The following is a 23,596-nucleotide window of genomic DNA, read 5'->3' as shown; positions in this document are numbered from 1 at the left end:
TAGCCTATTTCCAACTGGAACAGATTAGAGCAACAGAAGTGATTTTTGTTGGACATTTGTTGGAAATATTATTAGGCTATTTCTCAATATTTCTTGGGTGTATTTGCATTACGCATTGAGTTTGAACTGTTAGGTAATTAAGCCTAGTTACCTTGTACGATAATTCGTTTGAATAAGATTAGATCTTAATCAATCGATTAGTAATGCCGGATTAAGTCATATTAGTTTCAGCTGAATCTATAACTCACACCGTACAATTGGCCTGAATTTTTTTTAACCAAAAGTGTACTTTAGTAGGCTACTTTGTGGTTGGTGATGAGTGTTCAACCCATTGCGTCAGAGACGCACTTTTGGTTCCGATAGTGGGAGGAGACAGTTTAGCTCGTGCCACATGTGATAATAATATTTAGAGCGCTACAAGTGGCTGCGGTTCAAAGCATAAACCAAGGGGGTAGACTATGTCCAATGAGCTTTTCCCAGACCTTTCCGTTGACAGTTCCCGATGTTTATAAACATGACTCTAGAGAGTCAAACTCACCAAGTCCAAAGAGCAGGCTGGCCTCAATAGTCTGGTTCAAGATGGGAATGGATCAAATATTTTGGTCTTTCATCCTTTGAGGACGCTCAACTGCGGCTCTGTGACAGAGCATTGGATCACATGCAGACGTGGTACCACGAAGGACAGTGGCGTATTTATCGATAAATAATAGTTTTTGTATTGCAAAGATGTCTATGTTTATTGGCTCTCTGTTTATTTTTATGGATGTTCTATTTTATGCTAAATTGAACTATTGCATGGAAATAGATTTTTGCGTACCTGTTCGATTTGATCATAAACATTTAGAAATACATACTATTCGACAGACGGAGGAGAGAAGGAATGACCAACTAGTTGTTTTTAAAATAACGGCTTTCAGTCAAGAATTTTATCTCAACCTTTTACCGGATTCTACATTTATTTCGCCCAACATCCCTCCTCACAGCGGCTCCTTAGCATCAAATTCCTCTGCAAACACAGACCTGAGCCACTGCTTCTACTCTGGTGATGTCAACGCAGAACAGGAATCGTATGCTGCGCTGAGCCTCTGCAAAGGCTTACAAGGCTCCTTTTCTTACCAGGGCATGGAATATTTCATCAATCAGCTTGGGAACGAGAGGGCAGGAGGAGTATATACAGTGAATACTGAGAGAAGAACCCATGTCATACGCCGCCGGGGACCGGACAGAGACTCCAGCGGTAATTCCACCACGAATAGGTGTGGAGTAGGACCTGGTTTGACCCAAAACATTTCAGAGTCTTTTGAGAAATATAAACACATGAAAGGACTGGAGCTGGACAGCCTGACTGAAACTGTATTGAAGAGCCTGGGTAGATCCAAAAGGTTTGCCTCCATCCCTAGGTTTGTGGAGGTTCTCGTCGTGGCTGATGAGTCTATGGCCAAATTCCACGGGGATGACTTGAAACATTACCTGTTGACACTGATGTCTGTTGCTGCGAGGCTGTACAAGCACCCCAGCATCATGAACTCCATAAACATAGTGGTAGTGGGCTTCTTGGTGATTAACGAAGCAGAGAAAGGACCCAAGATTTCCACCAATGCTGCCCTCACTCTGCGCAGTTTCTGTTCTTGGCAGAAACATTTAAACAAATACAATGACAAGCACCCTGAATACTGGGACACTGCAATTCTATTCACCAAACAGGTAAGGAGTGGTGAGATGCAGCCAGGTGTCAACTATTTTTGATGTTTGCTTGCAGATTAGCTTCCATGCAATCCTCAATTATTTCCATTTGGAATAATTATCTCATTATGTCACCCAATACATTATCTGCAAATACAATACTAAGTGCTCTTTTATAGACACATCTCTGTGTGTTACATGTAGCCTGATAATGCTAAGACAAGGTAGGGTTTGGGTGTCAATTCCTTTTCAATAAAGGAAGTAAACTAAAATTCCACTTCCAATTCTAATTTGTACTCTATGCATCTCTACGAGAAAAAAATGAAAACATTGTTTGCAACTGCACAGCTGACAAGCATCACATCTGTCTTCACATCTTAAAAGTCGACCCTCCTTTTTCCTATCATGAATCATGTTGCAGAAGATTTAGCATAAAAGTCCACACTATTAGGATCACTGAGCCAAAAAACATGCTCATGGAACAAGAATTAACTATATGAACAAAGACTGTTTCACATCTTTCAGGAAAGTGGCTATAGCCGGTCACCTATTTTTCCATCCCAACCATAGAGATAGATAGAGGACTCATCTTTATGTCTGTGCCATTATAGCATCTGTGACAGCATGGGCACCGCCATTGAGGCTACAACCCATAGGAATCTCCACCCATTTGACTACTTTGACTACTTTAAATTGGCGGAAACATGGTGGAAGCCCTCAATGGCGCTGCCCATGCTAAAACTGCCTTTTGGCCACTAGAGGCCTCTATCATTCTCTATGATCCCAACCCATGTTAGCACCATGTCACTAAGTTGAGAAATGCCACAGGTAGAACAGGCCAGGCAGGATTTGCACTAGCTCTGGTCCAGGGCTTCAGTGCAGCTTGCTAACGGAAGGCTCATCGTTAGCATTAACGCCCTGAACCAGAGCTAGGATTTTACACACTCATATGGTGGAATGGGAAGTATCCATTTCTCTGTGATGATCCACTCACTTCTAGCTGTGAGCCTTTAGACCTGCCTCTCAGCCTGGACTCAGCCAGTCTGTCTGTTTTCCATTAAGCCTAGCTTGGCTGGGAGCAATCTGATGCATTGGTTCTCTTGGAGTGCATAGCAACATGCATAACATTTAATTCTGAGACTGATTCTGTCCAACTGTGATCAAAGTGGTGTAAAATGATCCTGTAAGGGTTGGGGTGAGGTGTGACCCAGGTGCGGTGCAGGATATACAGTAGGCAGTAGGCAGAGATGGTGAAACAAGGATCTTTACTGGTGGTCCCGAAGCCAGTATCCAAAATAACGGACTTATCACGATAAAAGAAAGGCGGAGCAAATAAGTCTCCAAAAACCGACTGACAGCCAAAATACGAAATACTACCTAAGATGGAAACAAATAACGAAACAGGGAGAACACTTCTCAAGTACCTGTACAAAGATCTCAGATCAGACACTGAGTAGTACTGCTAGACATAGAGAAACTAACAGAGAAAACTGAGCAAGGGAACACAGTTAAGTGAGGGCATGAATATACAGGTGAACAGGTAGACACAGGTAACACCAATAGGATACTGATTAGTCCAGACTGTGAGTGAGGAGGTGCCTAAGGTTGTCTGAGGATGACACCTAGTGGGTCGATCCGGAACTGCGACCCCCTCCTGTAACATGATCACACTTATATGGCGAAGATGCCTTGACCTATACAATAACCCTATTGGGATAAAGAGAGTTTATTGACTTTATTGGGGAAGGGGGTTATTGAATTGAATATTGTAGGCTAGAAGCATGTTGTTAATGTGCTTGTATGAATGAACAATGCAGTTATATCGGATTAGAATTCTCAAACAAAATAAACTTGTATTTGAAAGCGTTGTACAATGGTCAAGTACAATACCTTTTAATCAGTTCCGTTGTCAGACAGACACGTGGCAGTGCAATTGTACTTCTCTGACAGCTGTAACATTCCCTAAGCATCTTGTGGATTAAAGGGTTAGTTCACTGGGCCAGATTGTTTGCACATCAAAGAGAGAGAGGGAGAGAGAGAGATATAAAGAAATGGGCCCAACCAGAACAATGGACCTGATTGTTAGTGTTTTCTGCTTTAATATCTACCAAAAGATGGTGGATATGCAATGCAATAACAACACACTTATACACGTAAGACAAATTACATTACACACCAACACACCTCCCCATCTCATCACATTGTCCAGATGATCACATTTCATTTGTCTCCTTCAACAGGACTTGTGTGGAGCCACTACCTGTGACACCTTAGGCATGGCAGACGTGGGCACTATGTGTGATCCGAAGAGAAGCTGCTCTGTCATCGAGGATGATGGTCTCCCTTCATCCTTCACCACTGCTCATGAACTGGGTGAGTGAAGAGCACTCTTACTTGTCTATTATCGGTATCATTCAGATCAGATTTACTAGAACACGCTTAGAAAAAAGGATTCCAAAAGGGTTCTTCGGCTGTCCCCATAGGAGAGCCCTTTTTGGTTCCAGGTAGAACCCTTTTTGGTTCCATGTAGAACCCTCTGTGGAAAGGGTTCTACATGGATCCCAAAAGTGTTCTACCTGGAACCAAAAGGGTTTTACCTGGAACCAAAAATGGTTCTTCAAAGGGTTCTCCTATAGACATAATCAGAATGTTTATAAACAAAGCTGTTCTGTTAGTTCCTGGTTGTGAGCGTCGGAAAGCTAGACTGATGAACGCATAGGAAACAATATGCAGACCATTGCCGGACTAGCTAAATTATTGAATGAATAATGAATATATTCAATTTTCTAAAATGTTTTAAAAATCATTAACACTACTCCCTTGTTATTAACCCATTCATTTCCAAATTTAACATTTAATTTGGTACACTTTTTCTCTAAGCTTACAGATGGACAAATCTAAAATCTGCCAAAGCGTTTGTCTACAATGTCAGTTTTTATTGTACTATACACTGAGTGTATAAAACATTAGGAATACCTGCTCTTTCCATGACATAGACTGACCAGGTGAATCCAGGAGAAAGCTAAGATCCGTTAATGATGTCACCTGTTCAATCCACTTCAATCAGTGTAGATAAACGGGAGGAAACAGGTTAAAGAAGGATTTTTAAGCCTTGAGACAATTCAGACATGGATTGTGTACAGTTGAAGTCGGAAGTTTACATACACCTTAGCCAAATACATTTAAACTCAGTTTTTCACAATTCCTGACATTTAATCCTAGTAAAAATTCCCTGTCTTAGGTCAGTTAGGATCACCACTTTATTTTAAGAATGTGAAATGTCAGAATAATAGTAGAGAGAATTATTTATTTCAGCTTTTATTTCTTTCATCACATTCCCAGTGGGTCAGAAGTTTACATACCCTCAAATAGTATTTGGTAGCATTGCCTTTAAATTGTTTAACTTGGGTCAAACGTTTTGGGTTGGCTTTCACAAGCTTCCTACAATAAATTGAATGAATTTTGGCCCATTCCTCCTGACAGAGCTGGTGTAACTGAGTCAGGCTTGTAGGCCTCCTTGCTCGCACACGCTTTTTCAGTTCTGCCCACAAATTTTCTATAGGATTGAGGTCAGGGCTTTGTGATGGCCACTCCAATACCTTGACTTTGTTGTACTTAAGCCATTTTGCCACAACTTTGGAAGTATGATTGGGGTCATTGTCCATTTGGAAGACCCATTTGCGACCAAGCTTTAACTTCCTGACTGATGTCTTGAGATGTTGCTTCAATATCTCCACATAATTTTCTTTCCTCATGATGCCATCCATTTTGTGAAGTGCACCAGTCCCTCCTGCAGCAAAGCACCCCCACAGCATGATGCTGCCACCCCCGTGCTTCACGGTTGGGATGGTGTTCTTCGGCTTGCAAGCACCCCTTTTTTCCTCCAAACATAACAATGGTCATTATTTACATTTGACATTTTAGTCATTTAGCAGACGCTCTTATCCAGAGCGACTTACAGTTAAGTGAGTGCATACATTTTTCATACTGGCCCCCCGTGGGAATCGAACCCACAACCCTGGCATTGCAAGCGCCATGCTCTACCAACTGAGCTACAGGAGGCCTAACAGTTCTATCTTTGTTTCATCAGACCAGAGGACATTTCTCCAAAAAGTACGATCTTTGTCCTCATGTGCAGTTGCAAACCGTAGTCTGTCATTTTTATGGCGGTTTTGGAGCAGTGGCTTCTTCCTTGCTGAGCAGCCTTTCAGGTTATGTCGATATAGGACTCGTTTGGATATAGATACTTTTGTACCTGTTTCCTCCAGCATCTTCACAAGGTCCTTTGCTGTTGTTCTGGGATTGATTTGCACTTTTCGCACTAAAGTACGTTCATCTCTAGGAGACAGAACGCGTCTCCTTCCTGAGCGGTATGACGGCTGCGTGGTCCCATGGTGTTTATACTTGCGTACTATTGTTTGTACAGATGAACGTGGTACCTTCAGGCGTTTGGAAATTGTTCCCAAGGATGAACCAGACTTGTGGAGGTCTACCATTTTTTTCTGAGGTCTTGGCTGATTTCTTTTGATTTTCCCATGATGTCAAGCAAAGAGGCACTGAGTTTGAAAGTAGGCCTTGAGATACATCCACAGGCACACGTCCAATTGACTCAAATGATGTCAATTAGCCTATCAGAAGCTTCTAAAGCCATGACATCATTTTCTGGAATTTTCCAAGCTGTTTAAAGGCACCGTCAACTTAGTGTATATACACTTCTGACCCACTGGAATTGTGATACAGTGAATTATAAGTGAAATAATCTGTCTGTAAACAATTGTTGGATAAATTACTTGTGTCATGCACAAAGTAGATGTCCTAAATGACTTGCCAAAACTATAGTTTGTTAACAAGACATTTGTGGAGTGGTTGAAAAACAAGTTTTAGTGACTCCAACCTAAGTGTATGTAAACTTCCGACTTCAACTGTATGTGTGCCATTCAGAGGGTGAATGGGTAAGACAAAATATTTAAGTGCCTTTGAACGGGGTATGGTAGTAGATGCCAGACACACCGGTTTGAGTCAAGAAATGCAACACTGCTCGATTTCTCATGCTCAACAGTTTTCTGTGTGTATCAAGAATGGTCCACCACCCAAAGAACATCCAGCCAATTTGACACAACTCTGGGAAGCATTGGAGTCAACATGGGCCAGCATCCCTGTGGAACGTTTTCAACATCTTATAAAGTCCATGCCCCAATTAATTGATGCTGTTCTGAGGGCAAAAGGGGGTGCAACTCAATATTAGGTAGGTATATATATATATATATATATATATATATATATATATATATATATATATATATACAGTACCAGTCAAAAGTTTGGACACAACAATTCATTCCAGGGTTTTTCTTAATTTTTACTATTTTCTACATTGTAGAATAATAGTGACGACATCAAAACTATGAATTAACACATATGGAATCATGTAGTAACCAAAAAAGTGTTAAACAAATCATAATATATTTTATATTTGAGATTATTCAAAGTAGCCACCCTTTGCCTTGATGACAGCTTTGCACACTCTTGGCATTCTCTCAACCAGCTTCATGAGGTAGTCACCTGGAATGCATTTCAATTAACAGGTGTGCCTTCTTAAAAGTTAATTTGTGGAATTTATTTCCTTCTTAATGCGTTTGAGCCAATCAGTTGGGTTGTGACAAGGTAGGGTTGGTATACAGAAGATAGCCATATTTGGTAAAAGACCAAGTCCATATTATGGCAAGAACAGCTCAAATAAGCAAAGGGAAATGACAGACCATCATTACTTTAAGACATAAAGGTCAGTCAATACGGAACATTTCAAGAACTTTGAATGTTTCTTTAAACCATCAAGCACGATGATGAAACTGGCTCTCATGAGGACCGCCACAGGAAAGGAAGACCCAGAGTTACCTCTGCTGTAGAGGATAAGTTCATTAGAGTTACCAACCTCAGAAATTGCAGCCCAAATAAATGCTTCACAGAGTTCAAGTAACAGACACATCTCAACATCAACTGTTCAGAGGAGACTGTGTGAATCAGGCCTTCATGGTCGAATTGCTGCAAAGAAACCACTACTAAAGGACACCAATAATAAGAAGAGACTTGCTTGGTTCAAGAAACATGAGGAATGGACATTAGACCGGTGGAAATCTGTCCTTTGGTCTGATGAGTCCAAATTTTAGATTTTTGGTTCCAACCGACATGTCTTTGTGAGACACAGAGTAGGTGAACGCATGATCTCCGCATGTGTGGTACCCACCGTGAAGCATTGAGGAGGAGGTGTGATGGTGTGGGGGTGCTTTGCTGGTGACACTGTCTGTGATTTATTTAGAATTCAAGGCACACTTAACCAGCATGGCTACCACAGCATTCTGCAGCGATACGCCATCCCATTTGGTTTGCGCTTAGTGGGACTATCATTTGTTTTTCAACAGGACAATGACCCAACACGAGGCTGCGTATGGGCTATTTGAATAAGAAGGAGAGTGATGGAGTGCTGGATCAAATGACCTAACCTCCGCATTCACTCAACCTCAACCCAATTGAGATGGTTTGGGATGAGTTGGACCGCAGAGCGAAGGAAAATTGCTCAGCATATGTGGGAACTCCTTCAAGACTGTTGGAAAAGAATTCCAGGTGAAGCTGGTTGAGAGAATGCCAAGAGTGTGCAAAGCTGTCATCAAGGCAAAGGGTGGCTACTTTGAAGAATCTCAAATATAAAATATATTATGATTTGTTTAAAACTTTTTTGGTTACTACATGATTCCATATGTGTAAATTCATAGTTTTGATGTCTTCACTATTGTTCTACAATGTAGAAAATAGTAAAAATAAAGAAAACCCTTGAATGAGTAGGTGTGTCCAAACTTCTGACTGGTACTTTTTTTTTAGAATCTTTTTCAAATGTATTAAAAATAAATAATAGGGAACACCTTAACTCCGAGACAGGATTGTGTCGAGGCACAGATCTGTGGAAGGGTACCAAAAAATGTCTGCAGCATTGAAGGTCCCCAAGAACACAGTGGCCTCCATCATTCTTAAATGGAAGAAGTTTGGAACCACCAAGACTCTTCCTAGTGCTGCCCGCCCGGCCAAACTGAGCAATCGTGGGAGAAGGGCCTTGGTCAGGGAGGTGACCAAGAACCCGATGGTCACTCTGACAGAGCTCCAGAGTTCCTCTGTGGAGATGGGGGAACTTTCAGAAGGACAACCATCTCTGCAGCACTCCACCAATCAGACCTTTATGGTAGAGTGGCTAGACGAAAGCCACTTCTCAGTAAAAGGCACATGACAGCCCGCATGGAGTTTGCCAAAAGGCACCTAAAGACTCTCAGACCAAGAGAAACAAGATTATCTGGTCTGATGAAACCAAGATTGAACCCTTTGGCCTGAATGCCAAGCGTCACGTCTGGAGGAAACCTGGCACCATCCCTATGGTGAAGCATGGTGGTGGCATTATTATGCAGTGGGAATGTTTTTCAGCATCAGGGACTGGGAGACTAGTCAGGAGAGAGGGAAAGATGAACGGAGCAAAGTACAGAGAGATCCTTGATGAAAACCTGCTCCGGAGCGCTCAGGACCTCGGACTGGGGTGAAGGTTAATCTTCCAACAGGACAATGACCCTGGCACACAGCCAAGACAGCGCAGGAGTGGCTTCAGGACAAGTCTCTGAATGTCCTTGAGTGGCCCAGCCAGAGCCCGGACTTGAACCCGATCTAACATCTCTGGAGAGACCTGGAAATAGCTGTGCAGCGACGCTGCCCATCCAACTTGACAGATCTTGAGAGGATCTGCAGAGAAGAATTGGAGAAACTCCCCAAATACAGGTGTGCATAGCTTGTAGCTTCATACCCAAGAAGACTCGAAGCTGTAATCGCTGCCCAAGGTGCTTCATCAAAGTACTGAGTAAAGGGTCTGAGTACTTATGTAAATGTGATATTTCTGTTTAATACATTTGCAAAAATGTCTAAAAACCTGTTTTTGCTTCGTCATTATGGGGTATTGTGTGTAGATTGATGAAAAAAAAAAACATTTTACAATAAGGCTGTAACGTAACAAAATGTGGAAAAAGTTAAGGGGTATGAATACTTTCCAAATACACTGTATCGTCCTATTATTTTTGACCTTTTGCTGTGGAATAAGTGTGGGTCGTTCATATTATGAATTTAATCACTTTTTGACTGCACCCTTTGTGATTTGAATGACACCTTCCATACATGTTTGCCCATGGTAGAAGTGGTCAGAAAGTGCACAAAGGTGACCGATTTTGCATACCCCAGCCTACCATGAAACATCCATGCACACCTGTGTGTGTGTATGTATGTCTGTGGTATGTGTGTATACACGTGTGTTTGTGAGAGAGAAAGAGAAAGAGGGAGAATGCTGCAGCAGGCCTCACTCTCCATTGACTTGCATTGGATTTGCTTATACTGTATAATATACTCCAGGAGTGTGTGTGTTAGAGAGTGTGGATTTATTTTATATTGTTTTTATTTAAGGTCCAGACCATCTACAGTGGGGAAAAAAAGTATTTAGTCAGCCACCAATTGTGCAAGTTCTCCCACTTAAAAAGATGAGAGAGGCCTGTAATTTTCATCATAGGTACACGTCAACTATGACAGACAAATTGAGAAAAAAAAATCCAGAAAATCCCATTGTAGGATTTTTAATGAATTTATTTGCAAATTATGGTGGAAAATAAGTATTTGGTCACCTACAAACAAGCAAGATTTCTGGCTCTCACAGACCTGTAACTTCTTCTTTAAGAGGCTCCTCTGTCCTCCACTCGTTACCTGTATTAATGGCACCTGTTTGAACTTGTTATCAGTATAAAAGACACCTGTCCACAACCTCAAACAGTCACACTCCAAACTTCACAATGGCCAAGACCAAAGAGCTGTCAAAGGACACCAAAAACAAAATTGTAGACCTGCACCAGGCTGGGAAGACTGAATCTGCAATAGGTAAGCAGCTTGGTTTGAAGAAATCAACTGTGGGAGCAATTATTAGGAAATGGAAGACATACAAGACCACTGATAATCTCCCTCGATCTGGGGCTCCACGCAAGATCTCACCCCGTGGGGTCAAAATGATCACAAGAACGGTGAGCAAAAATCCCAGAGCCACACGGGGGGACCTAGTGAATGACCTGCAGAGAGCTGGGACCAAAGTAACAAAGCCTACCATCAGTAACACACTACGCCGCCAGGGACTCAAATCCTGCAGTGCGAGACGTGTCCCCCTGCTTAAGCCAGTACATGTCCAGGCCCGTCTGAAGTGCATTTGGATGATCCAGAAGAGGATTGGGAGAATGTCATATGGTCAGATGAAACCAAAATATAACTTTTTGGTAAAAACTCAACTCGTCATGTTTGGAGGACAAAGAATGCTGAGTGCATCCAAAGAACACCATACCTACTGTGAAGCATGGGGGTGGAAACATCATGCTTTGGGGCTGTTTTTCTGCAAAGGGACCAGGACGACTGATCCGTGTAAAGGAAAGAATGAATGGGGCCATGTATCGTGAGATTTTGAGTGAAACCCTCCTTCCATCAGCAAGGGCATTGAAGATGAAACGTGGCTGGGTCTTTCAGCATGACAATGATCCCAAACACACCGCCCGGGCAACGAAGGAGTGGCTTCGTAAGAAGCATTTCAAGGTCCTGGAGTGGCCTAGCCAGTCTCCAGATCTCAACCCCATAGAAAATCTTTGGAGGGAGTTGAAAGTCTGTGTTGCCCAGCGACAGCCCCAAAACATCACTGCTCTAGAGGAGATCTGCATGGAGGAATGGGCCAAAATACCAGCAACAGTGTGTGAAAACCTTGTGAAGACTTACAGAAAACGTTTGACCTGTGTCATTGCCAACAAAGGGTATATAACAAAGTATTGAGAAACGTTTGTTATTGACCAAATACTTATTTTCCACCATCATATGCCAATAAATTCATTAAAAATCCTACAATGTGATTTTCTGGATTTTTTTTTCTCATTTTGTCTGTCATAGTTGACGTGTACCTATGATGAAAATTACAGGCCTCTCTCATCTTTTTAAGTGGGAGAACTTGCACAATTGGTGGCTGACTAAATACTTTTTTTCCCCACTGTATATACCAACAATTATTAAGATCAGAACATGTTTAAAATCTGAGAAAGAAGGAAAACGACTCACTCTACATTGACTTTGCTTATAATACTGCAGATACTCAAATAGTGGTGCTTATATATGTCCTGTTTCACTGCATGTACAAGAGGGTAACTTGTACAAGTGTGTTTTTCGTACATTCCAACTCCCCCTGAGAGTGGGGTCACGGATCAGCCATTTTTGACGGTGGTTAAGTGCCTTGCTCAAGGGCAGATCGACAGGTTTTTCACCTTGTCTGCTTCGGGATTCAAACTAGCAACCTTTTGGTTACTGGCCCAACACTCTAGGCAATAGGCTACCTGCCCCCCTGTTTTCATATACATACATTGGTCCAGGCAATTGAATACCAAAAAATAGTAAGCGCTGATCATTTGAACCTGTTCCATTTGTTAAAATAGCGACAATTTTGCTGGCCCCCTACCATACTGTCAACTACATTATACAATGCTGATTGTAAATACAGAGCAGAGCCATGCAGAGAACCAACCATACACAGAACTCGGCATTTACAAACCAGAATAAAATGTGCTTGCTATTGTGACATTGTGGTGATTTGATCTTTGGGGACAGTCGAAGAACCCTTATAGGTTCTAGATAGCGTGTGAAGACTAAATAATAATAATAATAAAATATTTATTTTATATAGTGCTTTTCATTACAAGTAGAATCAATGTCTCTTTAAAAACAAAACAAACAAAAACATTTACAAAACAAATGTAGGGATCTGGCAGTTCTTGGGTGATGGTCTTTCGCAGCTTTAGATGACAGGCAGTTCAGAAAGGTAGTATCTTGAGAGGAGGGAGTATAGATGGAACAGCCAGGCAGGGAGGTAGAAACATCTGACAAACAGGCCACGGAGCTCTTCATTGGGCATCTCGTCGTCTTCGATGTTCACAGCTAATAAATAATATGTCAATGCCCAAGTAGACTTTGATGTTATTATGTTAATGCCAGAGGGAACTTGTAAGCATTATGCATGTCTTGCAGAAAAGATGATAGGTGTTGATGATGTCATGTGGTGTTAACTCATTCAATTGTAGTCTGTTGTTGTGGATGTACTGCACAGTTCATCAATCTCCATGGAAATGAGATGTTGTAAATTGGACCAAAGAGCATACATAATCTGCCCATGTGTGAACTGCCCTGGGGGGTCCTTGACTCCCCATGTGCACGTGCATAATTCGATTACCAATTTTAATCTGTCAGACATGGGTGGGGAAAAAAGGACTAGGGCCCGTGGAAAACTCTTGAACTTTTCTCGCCTTCTTCCTTTGATCCAGTGAAATGGTTGTCATTCTGTCCAACAGTCTCATTACCACTAAAGCCATTTTTATCAAGGCTGGTATTATTAATGAGACAAAAAGTGACAGTTGCGATCAAGTGTTTTCAATCATCCATGTGGGGCTGTGAAAAGGGAGTAAAGCCTGAAAACAGATGGGGAAGTACTAGCAGATGTGAGGCCCCATTGAGAGGCACTGGTTTAAGGTGCACATTTCCATCAACTAATTATACAATTTCCTTTAAAAAAGGACTCTGTCATATTTTACATCCATTTGTGAAGTCGTCATTTACGTGTGGCATGAGATGACTTGACTTGTTGTTGGAAACAAAGTCCTCAGTACCATCTTACTGTTTTCTTTTTTTCCATCAAAGAAAATTGTTATTTTCCTTCTACTGCCTGTGAATATTATACTTCATAACCTATGACAACATTGTGAAAAGTGGTTGGTTTGATATTTGGAGTGGAATGGATGGAGTTCAAGTGAATAAATTACATTTCACAACATAGTGTATAACAGACATAATAGCCCTACAACATATAGTATAGTTGTAGGCTATATGATTTTGAAGAGAATCGTGATCAAACTTTAGTCACGAGTTCACCTGCCGGGAACAGTTGCAGTGAAGAAGACTAGTAAACCTCCTTGACTCTCCTTGTCCTCGTTCCAAAGAATCTGTGATTATGTTCCACTGTCAGTGGTCTTCATTACAAACATAAGCAGCTGGTACCAGGCCAGGCTAGCGCCGTGAGCTACTGCAGGCTGAGAAAAACAAATGGATATTGCAAACTTAATAAAAGAGGGAAATATCTGCAACCAAACCACCGCTCGACAGTAGCAAGGTCTCAATCGTTTGTTGAGCAGAGATGGGATTTTTCCTATTTTTTAAATCATCCTCTAATTAGTACATGGGTGTCAAAACCCGCAGACACTCGGCCCTCCTTGGAATGAATTAGAACATTATTGGAATTTGTTGATGATGATTGACATGGATGAAAATGACGTTGATGATGATGAGATGATGATGAAATGAACCAAGCACTCCCAAACCAATATTCCATTTTTTCAGATTTTCTAGTTGCCCTGGTCATATTTCCTCCTTGTGCTATTTTTTCTGTCCTTCAGGCCATGTCTTCAACATGCCCCATGACAATGTGAACGCCTGCAAGGAGGTGTTTGGGAAGCTCAAGGACAACCACATGATGTCCCCCACGCTAATCCAGATCGACCATGCCAACCCCTGGTCTGTGTGCAGTGCAGCCATCATTACAGACTTCCTGGACAGAGGCCACGGTCAGTCAGCCACTCAGCTCGGTCTCTGTCAATTGCAGCTGTCATACAATGTGCGTGTGCGTGTGAGTTCTGCCTGTGTAAATTATAGCTGTCATATAAATGTATATATGCCCCCCACCCCCCCTTGAAAAAGATCAGACTTTGTTCTCACCCTTGTAGCAACTCTAAACAGTTTGTACTATTGGAGTTCTTGAACGGGGCCATGCAAATTAGCAGTAATAGCACTGGAGTTCATGGGCCTCTCATGCCAAATACTGTCCCTGTTCAACATCTGCATTAGCTGACTGAGACATATATAGAGCTCCAACGCTTGTTTAATGTTTAAAAAAAATACAAACATTTCTTGCACAGGTATTTACACTTATTTGGGCTGGAAAACATGATTACGTAATGGTTTACAAATCTTGAAAAAACGGATTAAGAGGAGTGAAGACTGCTTTGTTCAACTGCAAAGGAATGTTGAATAACAGCGCAGAGATATTGCTTCATATGACAACACCTGTCACTCTTGAGCAGATATAAACCATAAAAATCTATTTAGCCTGGCTGATATCTTGACTCTGTGGTTGTTTTTCTTCAAAAGGGGACTGTCTTCTGGATCAGCCCCAAAAGCTGCTGGCTCTGCCTGAGAGCCTCCCAGGCACCAACTACAGCCTCCACCGCCAGTGTGAGCTGGCCTTCGGTACGGGCTCCAAGCCCTGTCCCTACATGCAGCACTGCTCCAAGCTGTGGTGCACGGGCAAGGCCAGAGGCCAGCTGGTCTGCCAGACACGTCATTTCCCCTGGGCCGATGGCACCAGCTGTGGCAACAGTAAGCTCTGCTTCCGAGGGGTGTGCACCGACAAGAACAACACCACTAAGACCAAGGTGAACACACTCACTGCCAGTGTTCTGATCTGCTTAGTTATTATTGATATAGATGTTGATAGAGACTGATCTCACAATGAATACAATGATGTCACAATCTAACAACAATAAAACATTGATATCTTAATAATATGTACTGGAAACTATATTTCTAAATGTATACTACAATGTAACTATAGGTTCTCCTGGTAATTTAGAGTTCAGCTTCTAAATGTGTGTAGTTCTCCTACAGGTGGATGGTGGATGGGGGGCATGGGGTGTGTATGGGTCGTGTTCCAGAACCTGTGGAGGAGGAGTTCATCTGGCCAATAGAGACTGTAACAACCCTGTTCCAGAATATGGGGGAAAATACTGCCAAGGACTCCGTGTGAAGCATCGCTCCTGCAATTTGGACGCCTGCCCAGAATCAGGTAGAATTCATTGTGAAGTTTTAAATAATCCTTAATTACATTATTTCGAAAACTGGAAGCATTTTGCTTCCTTACCACAATAAATTAGATTTGCTGACATGCTAATATGTAAAAATACGCTAAATGAAACCTGAGTGTGAAACAAAGGTCCCACTTTAAAATTACAATTTGAAGTGTTAAAGAAAGCCGTAAGTCCTTGATAAAGCTTATATAGAAGCTTCAGAAATAATTAATAAGCAAATGTCATGTTATATGAACAGTGGCAAAAGATAATGTCACAATTGGCAAAGCACCAGATGTAATCAACACGTTTCACTGCACCTATCTGACAATATTTATTTTACTTTTTGTTTACTTTTTTGGTCAAGCGTGTATGTAGTGCTCATGAAGACTTTATGAATGTCCTATAAAGCCTTTATAAGTTGCTTCATTAAAGGATGACCAACATTTTTTTTTACAGATGTGTACTCGTATGGATCCACGTTACTAATAAGCATACAATCCATAGGCAAAAGCTTCCGTGAGGAGCAGTGCGAGGCGTTCAACGGATTCAGCCTCAACACCAACAGGCTCTCAGCGTCTGTGGTGTGGGTCCCCAAATACTCTGGAGTGTCACCCAAGGACAAGTGCAAGCTCATCTGCAGGGCCAACGGAACAGGCTACTTCTATGTCCTTGCTCCAAAGGTGAGTACCTGCAGACTGCAGTAGCAACCTGCTGAAGAATGTTGAGAAAGGCTGTTGAGAAATACACTTCTCCTGACCTGCAACAACAGATTCCACCAACAAACAACAAACGGTAACACTTTACTTGACACCCAGTGTCATAATATGTCATAATATGTCATAACAGCTGACATAACTTGTCATAACCTGTCATAATATGGTCATAACACTGTCATGACACATATTTACACCTGTTGTGAAATATATTGTGTTATTTTATGGCTGGTTATGACACCTACATAAGAGTGTCAAAACTCAAATGTATTCTAATGTGGGGGTTTTTCCCTGCCAAGAAGTTTGCTTTCATTTGAAAGTTTGCTTCTTAAATCCTTTGTTGGAATGAATTATTTACAGTCATGTTTTTACATCATATTTTAAATAACTTGTAGAAAATACACTTTATGACACTGTCAAGAAGCATTATGACCATCATAATCATATAAGTCAGATAGGCCTATCACATACATGCCCTTATATCAGTCATCAGTCACAAAGAGGGTGTCTTGTCCTGCTCCTGAAATCTACTCCTGCGTTCATCCCAGAGCATTGGGCTCGGTGCATGTCTGACATCAATGTGTATGGAATTACAATGATATTTTAACATTGTCTATTTAAAAAATAAATAAACATAAACATACTGTTGACATGTAGGCTATGGTGTAATGGAATGGTAGGTTTTGTGGGTTTTGACACTCTTATGTAGGTGTCATAAATAGCCATAAAATAACGCAATATATGTCACAACAGGTCTAAATATATGTGTTATGAAAGTGTTATGGCCATATTATAACAGGTTATGACAAGTTATGTCAGCTGTTATGACATATTATGACATTGTTATGATCGTGTCATAACATGTTATGACGCTGGGTGTCAAGTAAAGTGTTAGACAACAAACACTGTCTGTCTCACATTTGGTGATCTAATGACAGGTGGCACTGTCAATGAAGAGTTAAACGCAATGTTGTAGGCTACAACCATTGTAACCAAACTAAGGCATAAGTCATGTTTTCTATGAAGTGTGTGAAGCGGAATGGCAGTCAGCTTGATTACAGTATCTATCTCTCTGATATAGGGAAGTGTAGAGTGAGAGAGTGCAGAGGTACCAGTCACGGCAAAGAGAGAGAACGACAGAGAGAGAGAGAGAGAGAGAGAGAGAGAGAGAGAGAATGTGAGAGAGAATGTGAGAGAGAGAGAGAGAGAGAGAGAGAGAGAGAGAGAGAGAGAAAGAGAGAGGATGTGTGTGAGAGAGAGAATGTGAGAGAGACAGAAAGAAAGAGAGAGAGAGAGAATGTGAGAGAGAGAGAGAGAGAGAGAGAATGTGAGAGAGAGAGAGAGTGAGAGAGAGAGAGAGAGAGAGAGAGAGAGAGAGAGAGAGAGAGAGAGAGAGAGAGAGAGAGAGAGAGAGAGAGAGAGAGAGAGAGAGAGAGAGAGTAAACTTGGCAGTAGAAAGCCAAAACATTATATTGGACCTTTCAGCTTCCCTATCAAATCTAAAAACATATCAAGCAGACAACCTAAGAACATTTAAAACAATGACAAATGGTTTGATGAAGAATGCAAAAACCTAAGAAAGAAATTGAGAAACCTATCCAACCAAAACCATAGAGACCCAGAAAACCTGAGTCTACGCCTTCACTATGGTGAATCACTAAAACAATACAGAAATATACTACGGAAAAATAAGGAACAGCACGTCAGAAATCAGCACAATGTAATTGAAGAATCCATAGAATCCAACCACTTCTGGGAAATACAAATAGTCCGGGTAGCCATTTGATCCTTGGTGCCCTCTTCACGACTGTCTTGGTGTGTTTGGACCATGATAGTTTGTTGGTGATGTGGACACCAAGGAACTTGAAGCTCTCAACCTGCTCCACTACAGCCTCGTCGATGAGAATGGGGTAATGCTCGGTCCTCCTTTTCCTGTAGTCCACAATCATCTCCTTTGTCTTCATCATGCTGAGGTAGAGGTTGTTATCCTGGCACCACACAGCCAAGTCTCTGACCTCCTCCCTATAGGCTGTCTCATCGTTGTCGGTGATCAGGCCTACCACTGTTGTGTCGTCGGCAAACTTAATGATGGTGTTGGAGTCATGCCTGGCCATGCAGTCATGGGTGAACAGGGAGTACAGGAGGGGACTGAGCACGCACCCCTGAGGGGCCCCCGTGTTGAGGATCAGCGTGGCAGATGTGTTGTTACCTACCTTTACCACCTGGGGGCAGCCTGTCAGGAAGTCCAGGATCCAGTTGCAGAGGGAGGTGTTTAGTCCCAGGGTCCTTAGCTTAGTGATGAGCTTTGAGGGCACTATGGTGTTGAACGCTGAGCTGTAGTCAATGGCATTCTCACGTAGGTGTTCCTTTTGTCCAGGTGGGAAAGGGCAGTGTGGAGTGCAATAGAGATTGCATCATCTGTGGATCTGTTTGGGCGGTATGCAAATTGGAGTGGGTCTAGGTTTTCTGGGATGATGGTGTTGATGTGAGCCATGACCAGCCTTTCAAAGCACTTCATGGCTACAGACGTGAGTGCTACGGGTCAGTAGTCATTTAGGCAGGTTACCTGGGTGTTCTTGGGCACAGGGACTATGGTGGTCTGCTTGAAACATGTTGGTATTACAGACTCAGACAGGGAGAGGTTGAAAATGTCAGTGAAGACGCTTGCCAGTTGGTCAGCGCATGCTCGGAGTACACGTCCTGGTAATCTGTCTGGCCCTGCGGCCTTGTGAATGTTGACCTGTTTAAAGGTCTTACTCACATTGGCTATGGAGAGCGTGATCACACAGTCGTCCGGAACAGCTGATGCTCTCATGCATGCTTCAGTGTTGCTTGCCTTGAAGCGAGCATAGAAGTAATTTAGCTCGTCTGGTAGGCTCATGTCACTGGGTAGCTCGCGGCTGTGCTTCCCTTTGTAGCCCTGCCACATCTGACGAGCGTCGGAGCCGGTATGGTATGGTTAAATCTTAGTCCTGTGTTGACGCTTTGCATGTTTGATGGTTCGTCGGAGGGCATAGCAGGATTTCTTATAAGCTTCTGGGTTAGAGTCTCGCTCCTTGAAAGCGTTAGCTCTACCCTTTAGCTCAGTGCGGATGTTGCCTGTAATCCATGGCTTCTGGTTGGGGTATGTACGTACGGTCACTTTGGGGTCAACGTCATCGATGCACTTATTGATGAAGCCAGTGACTGATGTGGTGTACTCCTCAATGCCATCGGAAGAATCCCGGAACATATTCCAGTCTGTGCTAGCAAAACAGTCCTGTAGCTTAGCATCTGCGTCATCTGACCACTTCTGTATTGAGCGAGTCACTGGTACTTCCTGCTTTAGTTTTTGCTTGTAAGCAGGAATCAGGAGGATAGAATTCTGGTCAGATTTGCCAAATGGAGGGCGAGGGAGAGCTTTGTACGCGTCTCTGTGTGTGGAGTAAAGGTGGTCTAGAGTTTTTTTCCTCTGGTTGCACATTTAACATGCTGGTAGAAATTTGGTAAAACGGATTTAAGTTTCCCTGCATTAAAGTCCCCGAACACTAGGAGCGCCGCCTCTAGATGAGCATTTTCTTGTTTGCTTATGGCCTTATACAGCTCGTAGAGTGCGGTCTTAGTGCCAGCATCGGTTTGTGGCGGTAAATGGACAGCTACGAAAAATATAGATGAAAACTCTCTTGGTAAATAGTGTGGTCTACAGCTTATCATGAGATACTGTACCTCAGGCGAGCAAAACCTTGAGACTTCCTTAATATTAGATTTCGTGCACCAGCTGTTATTAACAAATATACACAGACTGCCACCCCTTGTCTTACCGGAGGCAGCTGTTCTATCTTTTTTTGTTTTTTATGTTGTTTTTTTAGGGGGTAGATCAGCTTTAATATTTCAGATAGATTGTAACTTCCATCAATGTAATTGTCTGCATCACTTCCAATCCCCCATATGTTTTTTTCTCTCGCAAATATATATATACATACATACATACATCCATACACACACACATATCCTTTTTAAAATTATATTTCCCTTCATTACTTTCCAACCCCACCACCCCTTCCCCAATTGGAGTAAACTAGTGAACAACAATGCTTAGGCCTCTACTTCCAGCACATACATACTATATATATTTTATGGACACAGTCAAATTCTACAATAATTATATTTTGTTTGTTTTTACTCCTGAACTTCCTCCGATCATTTTCATGATGTCCATCTGGTTTGCTTATAAAATGCCATTTAGCAGACGCTTTTATCCAAAGCAACTTACAGTCATGCGTGCATACATTTTTTTGTGTATGGATGGTCCCGGGGATCGAACCCACTACCTTGGCGTTACAAGCGCCGTGCTCTACCAGCTGAGCTACAGAGGACCACGGAAGAATCCCGGAACATATTCTTCTATATGCCACATATGCCATATTTTTCTAACTGTGCTCTTTCACAAAAGCTCTCAACCTATAACCTGTATACTTATTATGGACACAGTATGCTTTACATTAGTTATCTTGTTGTTATTAGTCCCATCCTTCAGCTCCATTCAACACCTCCCATCTATTTCTTAACACCATCCATATTGGATATCTATTTGCCAATTCACTAACTAGATAGCCAATTCACCACATATCGTGTATCCTGGCTAGTTATGTCGATAGTTAACTATTTAGCTATTAGCATGTATTAATGTCTTTGTCAAATCCGATGTCCCTAAAAACTTTCCACTGGCACACTGCAAATGGCCGACATGCAGTTGATGAATGGGTGCCTTAAAGGGGCACTGTTGTATTTTGAGACAGTATTGAATCTGCAAAGAAGCCAATAGGCAGACGGTAGCCTACATTTTTGTCAGATTTTCTGTATGCTAATAGGCATAATAATGATAATAATACATTTTATTTTGTAAAGTGGTTCCTTGCATCATACAACACTATTTCCAGTTACCTTTTTGTCCCATTGTGTTACAGACCAAGTGACTTGAGCTTTCGGACAAGTAAAAAATCAGTCCTACTTTTCCGAAGGACAAGTTAGTGTCCTGCACACACACACACTCTCACTCACTCACGCACACGCTCGCTCGCTCGCACGCATACACACACACACACACACACACACACACACACACACACACACACACACACACACACACACACAAGCACTCTTTCTCTCGCTTCCTCTCTCTCTGTCTCTCTCTCTCACTAATATATTTCCCTACTCACACCTACAGGTTGTTGATGGAACACCCTGTTCTCCCGACACCTCTGCAGTGTGTGTCCAAGGGAAATGTATCAAGGCGGGCTGCGACGGCAAGCTCAGCTCCAATAAGAAGTATGACAAGTGTGGTGTGTGTGGAGGGGACAACCAAAGCTGCAAGAAAGTGTCCGGATTGTTCACCAAACCCATGTAAGTGACCAGCACACAGTATGCTGTTCTCAGTGCATGCAAGAATCTGGTACTTTATGTCACCATAATTTATGTCACCATATTTTTTTCAGACATGGCTACAACTTTGTGGTGATGTTGCCTGTGGGAGCGTCCAACATCGACATCCGACAGCGTGGCTACAGGGGCTTGGTTAACGACAACAACTACCTAGCGGTGAAGAACCAACACGGCAAATACCTTCTGAACGGGAACTACGTGGTGTCAGCGGTGGAGCGGGACATCATTGTGAAGGGCAGCCTGCTGCGCTACAGCGGCACCACTAGTGCTGTGGAGATCCTCCAGGCCACCAGGCCTCTCCAGGAAGCCCTGACCGTGGAGGTCCTCTCGGTGGGGAAGATGACCCCGCCCCGGGTCCGCTACTCCTTCTACCTGGCCCGGGAGCACCACAAGGAGGTGAAGATCCTGAAGAAAGTGGAGAGGAGCCACTCGCAGAACAGCGTCCTGATGGACAGCAACAAGGTGGAGCTGAAGGGGCCATCGCACAAGTCCATGCCCCCAAACATGTGGTCGACGGGGGCCTGGGAAGAGTGCACCGTGACCTGTGGGAACGGGCTCCAGAGTAGACTGGTTCAGTGTACGGACCCAGAGGGCAAAACAGCCACGGACTGTGACGGCTTACAGAGGCCGGGTGCCACCAGGGTATGTGGGGACCCCTGTCCCATGTGGGACATAGGCCAGTGGTCTTTGTGCTCCAAGACATGTGGGAGGGGCTTCAAACGGCGGCCGCTGCGTTGCACCACTCAGACTGGCATGCACCTACCCAGAGAGCACTGCTCTGGCATGAAGAAGCCACAGGAACTAGATTTCTGCACAGTGCAGTCATGTTAGAGAAGTTCTAGGTCTGCTGATTCTTTGTGTTGTTCCAGTGATGCTCTTGAAAAGAAAACCCATTCGCTGTCCTATTGGGTTCTGACGGACTCCCGTAGTGCATGGCATTGTTGTGATGACGAAATGGTATTTGAAACAGCTAAGGGAAAGCAAGTGGTAGAGGTACAAACTGTGGGACAATTTCAGTTGAGTTGGAGTTACTGGCAGTGCCCGAATACTCGTACTTGTGTCCTAAATAGTAGGGTTTTTGAGTATGCGAAAATAGAACGTTTTATTGTATGTGACATTTCAAATATTGAGTGTTTTTAATGCCAGGATGCCATACTTCTTTCAGCTTTTAATATAATATGAATACGCTGCACACTATTGAGGAAGATTATTGTGTTTATTAGATCCACATGTGTTTGACAACAGCTGATAATCAGAAAAGGGGAAGGGCTGTACCAAAATGAACGAAAGGCAGGGAACAACCTGCCTATGCATTAGATGACACCCTCTCGGTATGGTTTGCCTAGTATGTTGATATCTGTTGCTTACTGCAGACATTTGTAACAAACAGTATGTTCTAAATAGTATATAGTAAGGTTAGTACATCGTTTATTATTTTAGTAGGCAGTGGGCAAGAACGATTTTGGGCACAGCCACAGCCATTCTACCTCTAGTGAGACAAAGAGTAAAAAACACACAGCGCTGGTCTAGGTACAGTCTATATAGGTCTATAGACTATTTACTATATTTGACACAAGAGACTCAATCAACTTCAAATCAGTCACTGGATTATCATTGGAGCAGGATTTCATCTGTGATTCACCATCCCCATCTTTTCAGTAATACTCTTAATGAAATGTGAAGTGCAGTACTGTATCTGCAAAATAGAACACCTGTTTGGTTCATGCACTAGTTTCAAATTATATTTTTGTATTTACAATGGAATTGTATTAATATTGTTAATTGTTAATGTATTAG

The 23,596-nt window shown here is 42.5% G+C and overlaps 1 protein-coding gene across 1 annotated transcript; it reads left to right on the top strand.

Annotated features, from left to right (window-relative positions):
• Positions 1-726: 726 nt before the first annotated feature.
• Positions 727-22,630, top strand: adamts15b (ADAM metallopeptidase with thrombospondin type 1 motif, 15b; the record flags this gene model as incomplete). Its single annotated transcript, XM_084147905.1, has 8 exons — positions 727-1,704; positions 3,924-4,056; positions 14,217-14,384; positions 14,968-15,251; positions 15,484-15,661; positions 16,122-16,345; positions 21,585-21,760; positions 21,853-22,630. 8 exons carry the CDS (start codon positions 727-729, stop codon positions 22,628-22,630), a joined length of 2,919 nt encoding a protein of 972 aa, XP_084004031.1.
• Positions 22,631-23,596: the final 966 nt, after the last annotated feature.

The sequence above is a fragment of the Coregonus lavaretus genome (genome assembly GCF_964263955.1).
Source record: "Coregonus lavaretus genome assembly, chromosome: 30".
Classification (NCBI taxonomy): domain Eukaryota; kingdom Metazoa; phylum Chordata; class Actinopteri; order Salmoniformes; family Salmonidae; genus Coregonus; species Coregonus lavaretus.
This window is presented reverse-complemented; position numbering and strand designations above follow the sequence as displayed.